At 49.2% G+C, this 14,314-nt stretch overlaps 1 protein-coding gene across 3 annotated transcripts in view; it reads right to left on the minus strand.

Moving 5' to 3' along the window:
• The window catches only part of OSBPL1A (oxysterol binding protein like 1A), a 176,240-nt gene that overhangs the window by 20,693 nt on the left and 141,233 nt on the right, over positions 1–14,314 (minus strand). For all 3 annotated transcript variants that reach the window (XM_038766495.1, XM_038766494.1, XM_038766496.1), the window contains 5 exons: positions 13,158–13,233; positions 3,867–4,001; positions 2,700–2,797; positions 1,081–1,263; positions 329–436 (listed from right to left, as the gene is read on the minus strand). In XM_038766495.1, the coding sequence (XP_038622423.1) occupies positions 329–436; positions 1,081–1,263; positions 2,700–2,797; positions 3,867–4,001; positions 13,158–13,233 (600 nt within the window). The remainder of the gene's footprint in view (positions 1–328; positions 437–1,080; positions 1,264–2,699; positions 2,798–3,866; positions 4,002–13,157; positions 13,234–14,314) is intronic.

Consider the following 14,314-nt stretch of genomic DNA (forward strand, 5'->3'; position numbering starts at 1 on the left):
TCTAGCCCAGGCTCTGCCACTTGTCTGCTGTGTGACCTTGGACAAGTCACTTCAATTCTCTGGACCTCAGTTCCCTCACCTGTAAAATGAGAATCAAGCCTGCGAGCCCCACGTGGGACACGCACTGCATTCAACCTTGTATCCACCCCAGCCCGACAAACAGTAAGCGTTTAAATCCCGATTTTTAAAAAAAGGCAGCCGAAGGATGGAGGAGGATTAGGATAGAGTAGAGTCCGTTCGATCTGGCCACCAGGTCACCGGTGATTTGACAGAGAACGGCCTCAGTGGCCTCAGGAAATGTCTGCACGTTCAAAGAGCTCGACCTTACTTGTGATTTGTGATTTCTACGTTGCCGTACTGTTCGATCCAGAGTTTCCCCACGATGATATTGTGCACACAGCACGTAGGGTTCGTCCACGTGTAGGCTTCGTTGTGTCTACAAATGCAGGAAAAAAAAGGAGTCAGGCTCTGACTGAGAGAACCTCAGCGTGAATAACCCTCCAACCTCCTTTCCCCCGTGCAGCTCTGGGACTTTGGAAAAATGAAACGAAGCCACCCTGGGATGGCTGGGGGCCTTCGATGACAATGACCTGTGCTTTTTGGGAGGAGGCGGGAGAGGAGGGAAAATTCTGCCTGGGTCCTGGGAGAACCAGAGGCTGATTTTGGGCCCTTACTGGGACAACCGATGGGCTGACTCGGCTCATCGACAGCATTCGCTGGCCAACCCCCCTGGCCAAAGGGAAAGCACAGGAGAAGTGTGGCCTTGGACGCTAATCGCTTCTGTCACCCACCCGGTGGAAGGGGTCGACTAAAGACCACGGGGAAAGGCCGTCGAACCGGCTAAGCTTAAGAATCTCGTCTCCGACGGCCCGATCGGGACGCTTGAGAGGATGGGGCGGGGACTCTGGGCTGTCAGAGCCCTGCCATCTCCCGTTACTCGTGAATTTACGCAGCCCATTTATGAGCCTGGAGGGTTTAGTACCAACGAAGCCTTCTTCCCTAAGAAGCATCCGGGCGGCTCAGTTTCTCCTCGGGCAGGAGAGAACGTCTGGGGCGCGGGCTTGACGGCGGCCGACTTACTCAAGAAGCTCCAGCGTGATGGTCCCCTTGGGCTCCGCTTCCACGCTCTTGCCCCAGAACTTGAGTTTGGGGTAAATGGAGCCGTGGAAAACAAAATCGTTGTTCAGGCCTTCGGCGTGGAACGCGCTCACGGGCGGGTGGTGGCTGACTTGCTCGGAGATGAGTCGGAATCCCAGGTCATCGCTGCCGGGGAGGGGAGAAGGGTGGAGAGACGTGAACCCAGGATCTGGGGAGGGGAACGCGGGTGGGGGTGCTTTGCTGTCAGAGCCCAGATGCGAGCACCACTCAGGCAACATTTAAGCCATTCCACATTCGGAGACGAGGAAAGGTGCGGAACCGTGTCGGCCACTCGGGCCCAACAGGATAAAATCAGGGTAACCAAAATCAGACCGTGTTACCATTCGTGCTATCGTTTGGGCTTACGGCTAAATCGATTCACATACATCCTGTCAAAATGGATACTTCCTTCCAGGGGTCCCAGGGTCTAAACTCTGGAGGAGGGCCTGGGAGACAGGCTGGGATTAGGGGAAAGGAGGGAAAGCAGATAAAACATGACCCTCAGGGGCTTGGAAAACAATCACCTAACAGTGCTGGTAGGTGTGAAGAAACACTCAATGCCAATATACTCATCCAGACGCCCACTCTTTTCACTTAATCAGCTGGACTTTTTGTTTTAAATTGGTAAAAAAAAAAAAAGTTCTAGGGCACTCTGGTGGTTTGCCAAGCCTCCCTAAACCTGGCAGAGGAGGTCCAAGACAAATGCCACGATAAGCAACGATCGGTTTGGATCCAAAGCGCTTAGTACAGTGCTCTGCACACAGTTAGCACTCAATAAATACGACTGAATGAATGAATCCTCTTTTGGCTTATACCCGGAGAACCCGTTCCTCCCTTGGGAACTCAGAACGCCGGCAAAATGCATTCTTTTATTAATTCTGATGCTGTCGTAAGGCCCACCGAAAAGGAGGTCCTTTTGCTGGGTAGGAGAAAATTGGGAAACCTCAAAATTATTCCTTTTGGATAAAGGCAAAATTTGGGTCCAAGAAAACTGTGTGAAAAATCCCAGGAAACCAGATACCCTTGAGAAGAAGGCCAGAAGAACGGGGAATAAGTAGGATACGAAGTGGACAATCTGCAAGCCGCATCTCAAAAGGCCTAAGAGACCCTCCGGACTGGGCCCACCCCATCTCAAGCGCAGCCAGAAGCAGCGTGGCTTAGTGGAAAGGGCACAGGTTTAAGAGTCAGAGGTCGTGGGTTCTAATCCTGACTCCGCCACTAGTCAGCTGCGTGACTTTGGACAAGTCACAACTTCTCTGTGCCTCGGTTATTTCATCTGTAAAATGGGGAATACGACTATGAGCCCCACGTGGGACAACCTGATTACCATGTTTCTACCCCAGTGCTTAGAACAGTGCTTGGCACATAGTAAGCGCTTAACAAATACCACCATTATTATTATTATCAATTCTACTATGCCTACTATGTGCACAGCACTGTACCAAGCGCTTGGAAAAGTACAGTATAATCGAGTTGGTAGACACGATCCTTGTCTCGGAGAAATTTAAAGTCTACAGGACGAGATAGGTAACAAAATAGATTACGGAGAGAGGAAATATTACCGAATTAATTCGTATGTCTCTCCCAGCAGAGGGTTGAATGGTTTTCCTGTTCGCTCCCACTGAGAAGCCACGGCAGACACAGCAAAGGTGGCCACACACTGGGGACAGAATATTCACACAAGATTAAATACGTCACCTCTTTAAAACAAAAACCCACTGCCCCCGCTTTCAAAATAAAAATCAAAGCACTGAAATGGAGTCAAAGACACTTTCTTTCAAAGTTATTTTGAATTTCTTCAGTACCCTTGGTTCTAACGCTTCTCCGGGAAAACGGGACAAATTTGGTTAACGGGCCAGGAAGAGGCCAATTGTGCGCTTTGCTGGAACAAAATGGACTTTCATTCCAGGGGAAAAGATCCATTCAGCTTAGAGGGTCATTTTGCTAGGGTTTGGAGGGGCAAGGTAGCCCAATAACCCCTGCTCGAGGTCAAAGAGAAGAGGGCCAATTCAAACGGATTCGGAATCCAACTCATTTCCTTAGGGGCTGGCTTTCTTTGGATAACCGCTTCAAGGCCTTCGGGGAAAAATCGCTGTGAAAATGGTTTGGGGTGAATCCGGCGGCCCCTCTGAGTTCTTCCAGGTTAAGGACACCTGTACTCTGTAGAATTCAATTTCCAGGGAGAGGAAGGAGCGGGGTGGCGGGCCGGAGATGTGTGGATTACCCCACCTTCCCACCTCCTCTCCGCTGCGGCCTGCACGACTGCACTCGAGAATGGATGGGGATGGATGGATGGAGGGAATGGATGTGTCAACGCGGCTCGGCGCCGGCAGGTCTGGTCTGGGGAAAGGCCCCAGTGGGTCGGAAAGGGAGAAACTAGAGATTTCGGGGGATTTCAATGAGCCGGGCCCTCGTCGAGGTAGCCGAACTGGGCTCTCGGTGGCGTTCTCTTCAGAGAACGCCCTTTGGTGACGAGTCCCCAGGACGACGCACGTCCCACGGAGACGCGACAGGAAGGGAGAGCGGAGGCAACGGGGTTTGCCGATTCCCTTGTGGGACCACAGTCTCCCTGGGGACACTGATCTGGACTGGATCCCCAGACCACCCCCCTTCCCTCCCCGCAATGGGAGGAGACCCCAGGAGCCTCCTGCAAACGGCTTCGAAGCTGTGGGTGGGCCCGGTTCCGTCCGGAGGAAGGGGAGGAGGCCCGGGGGAGAGGCCGGCAGTACCTGCATCCTTTCCACGGTGTCGGAGAAGCCGCTGGCCTGGTGGATGAGGTACGTGTGCTCCATGTACTCGGTGAGCCGCTGCAGGAAGCTCAGGGGCTCGTTGAAGATGACGGGCATGGTGATCTTGGACAGCTCCTAGTTTGGATGAGAGCGAAACGCACGGTGGAAAATCATCCCAGTGGAAACTCGGGGGAGGTCCTGGGAGCAGGGGGTGTTTCCTCTGACTTGGGGCAGACTGATCCCTCCTTCTCCTCCGAGGTGCTCTGCTCACCAAACCCCCCACCCCGTTTAGAGCTTTCTATGTGCCCAACACTGAGGTAGATGGATACGGGTTGGGCCCAGTCCCTGTCCCACAGCGGGCTCGAAGTCTAAGTTGGAAGGAGTAAGATTTCATCCCCACCGTAACGATGAGGAAACTGAGGCCCAGAGAAGTTGAGTGGCTCGCCCAGGGTCACAGAGCATGGAAACGCCCAGACCGGGTTCTTCGTCAATTTAGAAAACCCAGGGTTTGGCTCGGGCAGGGAACCTAGACTGAAATCCTGCATCCTTAAAACTCAGTCTGCCCCGACGGAAAAACGGCAGAAGCCTCAGGACCCACCAGCGGGACGTAAAAGGAGGTTTCACCCCGTTACGATCCCTTGGCCACGTCCTCCTTCGGATCTGGAATCCCGTCCCCAGTTATGTCTGCCAGATCACCACTCTCCCCATCTTCGAAGCATTATTCAAAAATCACATCTCCTCCAAGAAGCCTTCCCTGACTGCGCTCTCTTTTCCCCTGCTCCTCCTCCGCTCCGCGACACTTACGCGCTCGGCTCTGTTCCCTTCAAGCAGCTGATAGCCGCCCCACGGCACTCATGTACGAATTTGTAGTTTATATTAATGTCTGCCTCCCCCTCTAGACCGTAAGCTCGTTCAGGGTAGGGAATGTGTCTATCGACTCTGTTCTACCGTACGCTTAATTCGGTGCTCAATAAGAGCTTAACAAGCATTCGATAAATACCACTGATTGATTGATTATGAGACTAAAGTAGTCATGTGTTCACCTATAAGCAACCTCCTTCCCTCATGATCCATCTGCAATATTCTGACTTCTTGGATGGGTTTCTCAATCGGCTGGGAATTTTTAGAGCCAGTCTAGGCTTCCCTGGAAATATGAAGGGGAACCCTCCGACAAACGACGACCCCTCCAGGGCTACTGACCCTATCCGATCCGGCCTGGAAGACGACCCAATCTTCGGGCGATTCGGGAAAAAGCCTCGATTCAATTTCCCGGGTGGACGGGCCAACACGACTCTAATTTTGGGGACTCCACCCACCCCAAGCAGTCCAAGAGTTAAAAATGATAATAACCACAACTGCGATATTTGTTAAGCTCCGAATTTGTGCTAAGCGCTGCACCTAAGCGCTAGGATAAAGAAAAGTCGGTGGGACCCACACGAAATACCGAAGAGGGAGAGGAGGGTGGTGGGAGTCAAGGAGGACAGGTAGTTCATCCCCATTTTACGGAAGAGAAGAAACCTGAAGCCCAGGGAAGTTAAATGATTGTGTTCAACGACGGTCAGGTTTCCAGGAAGAAACATTAGCCAGGAGGGGGTCTCATCATAGAGCGTTTCATTCAGTCAGTAGGATTAAATATTCATGTCAACCATCCTCGACTCCTGACCCAGCCAGAGGTCAAGGTTTAAACTGATCCATGCCACAGAAGAACCGCCAGTAATGAAACTGGAGAAAGACTCATTGTTCTCTGCCACCTGATAAACTGAGGAAAAAAAAAAAGAGAAAACTCCCACGAGGAGAGGCATCCAATTCACCAGTGAGGTGAGTTCTGACGGGTAAGTAATAAACAAGCCTTGGAAAGTCACAGGCTAGCCAACTTGCAAAGACAGGCTGGAATCGTGCACTTCCGGGTGCGAAAATGAGTTTTGAAGAGGAAATCCCTTCGAGGGTCGGCCCGGATTCGGCTTCCCTGGTGCCGAGGAAACCGGCACTGAAAACTGGGCTTCCCCATCTGCTGCCCTGCTCTTTCTGAGGACCCGGGTGACGAAGGCTAGGGTGCAGGCCGGCTGACCGCGGCCCATTCTGGACTACTTCAGCCCCGAGTGGCCCGTCCAACACAACCAGGCTGTTGGGGCAACGATGCCCATTAATGGTGGCTCTCAGGGGGCCGGTTCCTAAGGCACCATCAACCACTCAATCTATCAATCAGTGGCGTTTAGTAAGCGTTCACTAAGTGCAGAGCACTGTCCTAAGGAGAAGCAGCGTGGCTCAGTGGAAAAATCCTGGGCTTTGGAGTCAGAGGTCGTGGGTTCAAATCCCGGCTCCGCCAACTGGCAGCTGTGTGACTTTGGGCAAGTCACTTCACTTCTCTAGGCCTCAGTTACCTCATCTGTAAAATGGGGATTAGGACTGTGAGCCCCCCGTGGGACAACCTGATCACCCTGTAACCTCCCCAGAGCTTAGAACGGTGCTTTGCACATAGTAAGCGCTTAATGAATGCCACCATTATTATTATTACTTAGTGCTTGGGAGAGTACGATCCAACAGAATTAGTCCCCGGCCCATAACAACCTTATGGTTTAGAGGGGGAGACAGACATTAATCTGAATAAATTAGGAATGCATTTGTTACAATTCCCTCCCTAGCACCGCCTCCACCGCCACCCCCTCCCGGGCTGGGAACTGGGACGGGTGATTTTTAAGGCAAGAAGGGGGTGTGCGCCAAATGGTGGAGAAGCAGTGTGGCCTACGGGAAGCGCCTGGGACTGGAAGCCTGGCTACTCGGGTTCTAGTTTCAGCTGAACTTCTCCCTTGCCCCTTTGGGGAGCCTCCCCACCTCGGGGGATCCCACCACCAGCCTCCCCGGGACCCAGGCCCGGGGCCTTGGTGTCATTCCCGACTCCTCGTCACTCAGCCCTGCCGCCCGCGTCATCTTTCCGGAACGCCGCTCCACTTGCGTCTCCCTTCTCCCTCCGAGCCCTGCAGGAGCAGCCCACCCCTCTTCACACCAAGAGCTCCTGACCGTCCACTTCTAGGCTCTCTGCCGCCTGTGTCTGCCTCACTCACCGCCTCTCCTGCTCCCTATCTTGTCTTCTGCAGGGCCCAGGCATGCTCAGGTTGCAGGCTTTAACCCTCTTTCACATGACCCCCGGGCCCGTTCCTCCCCATATCTCCTAGGTCTCAGCTCTTAGGAGTCGGGGAATAGAAAGGGAAGAAGAGGGGGAGGGTGGAGGGATAGAAAAAGGGGAAGGAGGAGAAAGAGAGGAGAGGGAAGGGGCTTCACGTCACCCCACATCTTACCACTTGTTTCGGTCCAGTATTTCTTTGCCTAATTTTATTTTTTATCATTTCTGCCGGTGCATACTGCTCTTCTGCCTGTCTACTTGTTTCTCCCATTAGGCAGGAATGATTTGGCAGGCAGAATTAAGTCTTTTTCTTCTTTTTTGTGTTCCCAAGGGCTTCTACAGCACGGAAACGGCAGTCGGGATAAGATGACAATGCAGAGATGACCTGCGGGTGACCAGTGTAAGGGAGAGGGCGAACTGGCATTTCATTCCCCTTTCAAAGATGAGGAAACTGAGGCACCGAGATTGTGACTTGCCCCAGGTCGTGTGAAGATGGTTTCTCAAGGAAGCCCCTCCTACTCCGGTGCATCTTCACACGACCTGGGGCAAGTCACAATCTCGGTGCCTCAGTTTACTCATCTCTGAAAGGGGAATGAAATACCAATTCTCCCTCTCCCTTACACTGTGAGCCCTGTGTCCGACCTGATTATTTTGTTTCAGTCCTAAGCGCTTGGCCCATAGTAACTGCTTAACAAATACCACTATTACCATCATCATCATTGCGAGCATGCTGTTTCAAAGTTACCAAAACCAGGGTGACAAAAAACCATTAAAGACTCAGGAGGTAAATTGATTTCTGCCACCTAGAGTGTCCAGACACACAATATGACTAACATCTGATTCCTTTAAATTTAGAGCGGCTTCTACTTCAGACAAGGTGAGCCTTGCTTTCTCCCAACGCTACACAACTGGCCTCGGAAAAGGTTAGAAAGGAAGACTTGTGGTATTCAAAAAAGATCAGACACCATTCTCCCCTTAGGACCGAAAAACGCAAGAATATACTAATGAAAATATGCCTTTAAATGGACTCTGTCCTCTGTTCTTAACTCCGCCTCAGAGGATTTTTAAGATTATATTTTGCCGAGAGCGTTTATAGTCTTCCCACATCCACGGAAAGAAGTGAGAGGAGCAGGCGTTACAGATTGGAGGAACTGAGGTCCAAAGAGGGGCAGTGAATTGCTCCAAGTCAGAGGTTGGCCATCATCATCATCACTTTTGAGTCTCCGCGAGCCACATCGGGTTCCAAGTGGCAGAGAGAGGTTGGGCTCCCTTCGTCGAACGGTGGCTGGGGGAAGACTGTGGCGGCGGGGTCTGAGACGAGAACCTTACAGCCGCGGGATGAGCCAGGGGGCATCTCACAGGGAGATGGAAGTCTGGCTGAGGGTCCGGGCTAACATTTTAATAATTATGGTATTTGTTAATCAATCAATCAATCGTATTTATTGAGTGCTTACTGTGTGCAGAGCACTGTGCTAAGCGCTTGGGAAGTACAAGTTGGCAACATATAGAGACAGTCCGTACCCAACAGTGGGCTCACAGTCTAAAAGGGGGAGACAGAGAACAAAACCAAACACACTAACAAAATAAAATAAATAGAATAGATATGTACAAGTAAAATAAATAGAGTAATAAGTATATACAAACATATATACATATATACAGCTGTCCCTATGCAGCAGACAAATGGCAGCAAACCTTCTGACTCCCAGGCCCGTGCCCTGTCAATCAATCAATAAATCAATCAATCGTATTTATTGAGCGCTTACTGTGTGCAGAGCACTGTGCTAAGCACTTGGGAAGTACAAGTTGGCAACATATAGACAGTCCCCACCCAACAGTGGGCTCACAGTCTAAAAGGGGGAGACAGAGAACAAAGCCAAACACACTAACAAAATAAAATATATAGAATGGATATGTAAAATTAAAATAAATAAATAAATAAATCGAGTAATAAATATGTACAAACATATATACACATATACACCTGTCCCTACGCAGCAGACAAATGGCAGCAAATCTTGTGACTCCCTGGCCCATGCCCTAACCCCATGCAGCAGACAAATGGCAGCAAATCTTCTGACTCCCAGGCCCGTGCCCTGTCAATCAATCAATCAATCAATCGTATTTATTGAGCGCTTACTGTGTGCAGAGCACTGTACTAAGCGCTTGGGAAGTACAAGTTGGCAACATATAGAGACAGTCCCTACCCAACAGTGGGCTCACAGTCTAAAAGGGGGAACACAGAGAACAAAACCGAACATACTAACAAAATAAAATAAATAGAATATATATGTACAAGTAAAATAAATAAATAAATAAATAGAGTAACAAGTATATACAAACATATATACATATATACAGCTGTCTCTATGCAGCAGACAAATGGCAGCAAACCTTGTGACTCCCAGGCCCGGGCCCTAACCCCATGCAGCAGACAAATGGCAGCAAACCTTCTGACTCCCAGGCCCGTGCCCTGTCAATCAATCAATCAATCAATCAATCGTATTTATTGAGCGCTTACTGTGTGCAGAGCACTGTACTAAGCGCTTGGGAAGTACAAGTTGGCAACATATAGAGACAGTCCCCACGCAACAGTGGGCTCACAGTCTAAAAGGGGGAGACAGAGAACAAAACCAAACATACTAACAAAATAAAATAAATAGAATGGATATGTACAAGTAAAATAAATAGAGTAATAAATATGTAGAAACATATATACATATATACAGCTGTCCCTATGCAGCAGACAAATGGCAGCAAACCTAGTGACTCTCAGGCCTGTGCCCTATCCCCATGCAGCAGACAAATGGCAGCAAACCTTGTGACTCCCAGGCCCGTGCCCTAACCCCATGCAGCAGACAAATGGCAGCAAACCTTCTGACTCCCAGGCCTGTGCCCTGTCAATCAATCAATCAATCAATCGTATTTATTGAGCGCTTACTGTGTGCACAGCACTGTACTAAGCGCTTGGGAAGTACAAGTTGGCAACATATAGAGACAGTCCCTACCCAACAGTGGGCTCACAGTCTAAAAGGGGGAGACAGAGAACAAAACCAAACATACTAACGAAATAAAATAAATAGAATAGATATGTACAAGTAAAATAAATAAATAAATGGAGTAATAAGTATATACAAACATATATACACATATACAGCTGTCCCTATGCAGCAGACAAATGGCAGCAAACCTTGTGACTCCCAGGCCCGTGCCCTATCCCCATGCAGCAGACAAACGGCAGCAAACCTTCTGACTCCCAGGCCTGTGCCCTGTCAATCAATCAATCGTATTTATTGAGCGCTTACTGTGTGCAGAGCACTGTACTAAGCGCTTGGGAAGTACAAGTTGGCAACATATAGAGACAGTCCCTACCCAACAGTGGGCTCACAGTCTAAAAGGGGGAACACAGAGAACAAAACCAAACATACTAACAAAATAAAATAAATAGAATAGACATGTACAAGCAAAATAAATAAATAAACAGAGTAATAAGTATATACAAACATATATACATATATACAGCTGTCTCTATGCAGCAGACAAATGGCAGCAAACCTTGTGACTCCCAGGCCCATGCCCTATCCCCATGCAGCAGACAAACGGCAGCAAACCTTCTGACTCCCAGGCCCGTGCCCTGTCAATCAATCAATCAATCAATTGTATTTACTGAGTGCTTACTGTGTGCAGAGCACTGTACTAAGCGCTTGGGAAGTACAAGTTGGCAACATATAGAGACAGTCCCTACCCAACAGTGGGCTCACAGTCTAAAAGGGGGAGACAGAGAACAAAACCAAACATACTAACAAAATAAAATAAATAGAATAGATATGTACAAGTAAAATAAATAAATAAATAAATGGAGTAATAAGTATATACAAACATATATACATATATACAGCTGTCCCTATGCAGCAAATGGCAGCATACCTTGTGACTCCCAGGCCCGTGCCCTATCCCCATGCAGCAGACAAACGGCAGCAAACCTTCTGACTCCCAGGCCTGTGCCCTGTCAATCAATCAATCAATCATATTTATTGAGCACTTACTGTGTGCACAGCACTGTACTAAGAGCTTGGGAAGTACAAGTTGGCAACATATAGAGACAGTCCCCACGCAACAGTGGGCTCACAGTCTAAAAGGGGGAGACAGAGAACAAAACCAACCATACTAACAAAATAAAACAAATAGAATAGACATGTACAAGTAAAATAAATAAATAGAGTAATAAGTATATACAAACATATATACATATATACAGCTGTCCCTATGCAGCAGACAAATGGCAGCAAACCTTGTGACTCCCAGGCCCGTGCCCTATCCCCATGCAGCAGACAAACGGCAGAAAACCTCCTGACTCCCAGGCCCGTGCCCTGTCAATCAATCAATCGTATTTCTTGAGCGCTTACTGTGTGCAGAGCACTGTGCTAAGCGCTTGGGAAGTACAAGTTGGCAACATATAGAGACAGTCCCTACCCAACAGTGGGCTCACAGTCTAAAAGGGGGAGACACAGAACAAAACCGAACATACTAACAAAATAAAATAAATAGAATAGACATGTACAAGTAAAATAAATAAATAAATAGAGTAATAAGTATATACAAACATATATACATATATACAGCTGTCCCTATGCAGCAATCAAATGGCAGCAAACCCTGTGACTCCCAGGCCCGTGCCCTATCCCCATGCAGCAGACAAATGGCAGCAAACCTTCTGACTCCCAGGCCCGTGCCCTGTCAATCAATCAATCGTATTTCTTGAGCGCTTACTGTGTGCAGAGCACTGTGCTAAGCACTTGGGAAGTACAAGTTGGCAACATATAGAGACAGTCCCTACCCAACAGTGGGCTCACAGTCTAAAAGGGGGAAGACAGAGAACAAAACCGAACATACTAACAAAATAAATAGAATAGATATGTACAAGTAAAATAAATAGAGTAATAAATATGTACAAACATATATACATATATACAGCTGTCCCTATGCAGCAAACAAATGGCAGCAAACCTTGTGACTCCCAGGCCCGTGCCCTAACCCTATGCAGCAGACAAATGGCAGCTAAGCGCTTACTACGTGCAGGCACCGTCCCGAATCCCGGGATTGGATACGAGCAGATGGGGATGGGCACCCGGGTGGGGCTCACATTTTGTAGATGAGGCAACCGAGGCCCAGAGAACTGAAGTGACCCACCCGAGGTCACAGACAAGCAGACGAGTGGTGGAGCTGGGATCAGAACCCATGACCTTCTGACTCCGCCCGAGCTCCATCCACTAGGCCAGGCTGCTTCTTTCGAACAAAGAAACAATTCAGTTACAACAGGGACATTCTGGAAGGGCTTTCGGGCGGCTGAGAGCTCAAGTTTTTAAAGACTTTGCTCGCTCATGTGGGTAGAGACCATTCGGAGCAGCGCGCGTGACCCATTCACACGAGATTCTACAAGAGACTGAGATAAGGGAAGGGAGGAGTGGAAGTGAATCCCCAAACAGGCTGACGGACTGGTGAGTCAGTTCTGTCCAGGGATTCAGACGCCGGTTCCGAGAGACGAACGAGAACGACTGAAGATCAGCCTGCTAAAATCTCCTGGCTCTATCGCTCGCTTCATTTATTGTTATCTACTGGACAAAGGAAATCTCCAATGCCGAAGCTTAATTTGGAATATTGACACGGACGGAAGTTAGAGAGGAAAATCAGCTCTCTGCATTCACCCCAACATCGTCATAATCCAACCTATCTTCAGCACGGGCCTGAGACCTGGGTTCTAACCCCGGCTCCACCGCTTGTCTGCCTTGTGACCTTGGGAAAGTCACTTCGCTTCTCTGGGCTTCAGTTCCCTCATCTGTCAAATGGGGAGTAAGAACGTGAGCCCTATGTGGCACAGGGGATCGTGTCCAGCCTGATCAGTCTGTATCTACCCCAGTGCCTGGAACATAGTAAGCGCTTAACAAAGACCACGGTTATTATTATTATGGTCAGTATTCTTACTATCCCTCACCTTGGAAGTTTCCTCTTTCCCATTTCGAGACCCAGGAAACCCGGTTTCCTTTCCCACACCCGAGAGTCGCTGAAAGCGTTTCAATGGTTCTGGCCATGGTTCACGGTGAACTCGGCGAAATCCCGCATCCCCACAGCTGCGCTTTTCTCCCCTGGATCGGGGAGGTTGGCGTACTCACCATCCCAATGCACTTCCGGAGGATGCTCCATATGCTGAAGTCATTTCGCGAAAACATCGGAGAGGGCAAGCTGGTTCTGGGAAAAGAAAGCAAGCCAGAGTTTTCATTTCAGTGGCCTCGCCAAAGGACACAAGATCCATTCTCATTTATGGCCGAGACGGATTCGGGCCAAGGAGCCGTGGGTTCTGAAGATGGTTTTGAAACTGTTATGGAAGACGTGACTGGCTTCTTTAGCTCTGGGAGAGGCAAGCCCAATCTGATGTACAGTTGGATAAACATACATATAACATCCCAGCTCCGCCACTTGTCGGCTGTGTGACTTTGGGCAAGTCACTTCATTTCTCTGGGCCTCAGTTCCCTCATCTGTAAAATGAGGATTAAGACTGTGAGCCCCCCGTGGGACAACCTGATCACTTTGTAATGTCCCCAGCGCTTAGAACGGTGCTTTGCACATAGAAAGTGCTTAATAAATGCCATCATTATTATTATATAAGGGTAATAATAATCATAATTATGGTGTTTGTTAAGCGCTATGTGCCAGGCACTGTACTAAGGGCTGGGGTGGCTACAAGCAAATTGGGTTGGACACAGTCCCTGTCCCACAGAGGGCTCACAGTCTCAATCCCCGTTTTACAGATGAGGTAACTGAGGCACAGAGAAGTTAAGATGGATGAAAATAAGAACGAAAATGCTAGCCAAGAAGTTTAACAATCACTGGCATTTAATGCACGTTTGGCGTGCGGAGCATTGTACTAAGCGCGGTACGATAGAGTCGGGATAATTGAACCTCGCCCGCAAGGATTTGCCGTTTACAGTTTATACGACTTGGGGTGCTGGGAGTTAATTGGGGAAGGCTTGGAGAAGATGGGGTTGTAGGAGGGCTTCCTCTAGGATGTGAGCTCGTTATGGATAGGCAATGTGTCTACTAATTCTGTTGCGTGGTTCTCTCCTAAGGACTTGGTACAGTGACTGATTGATTTGAATGTGGGGAATGGCCGTGCTCTTTTAGGAAGTCAGGGGAACAGAGTGAGGGAGAGGCTGGGGGTGGGAGAGTTTGGGAGCAAGGTGGAGTTGGAAGGTGGGCTTGGGATGAGCAAACAGAGCCAACTGGGGAAAAGTCGGGGAAGGGAGCAGAGGGGTAAGCTGGGGCCTGAGGG

The sequence above is a fragment of the Tachyglossus aculeatus genome, chromosome 25 (genome assembly GCF_015852505.1).
Source record: "Tachyglossus aculeatus isolate mTacAcu1 chromosome 25, mTacAcu1.pri, whole genome shotgun sequence".
NCBI classification, from domain to species: domain Eukaryota; kingdom Metazoa; phylum Chordata; class Mammalia; order Monotremata; family Tachyglossidae; genus Tachyglossus; species Tachyglossus aculeatus.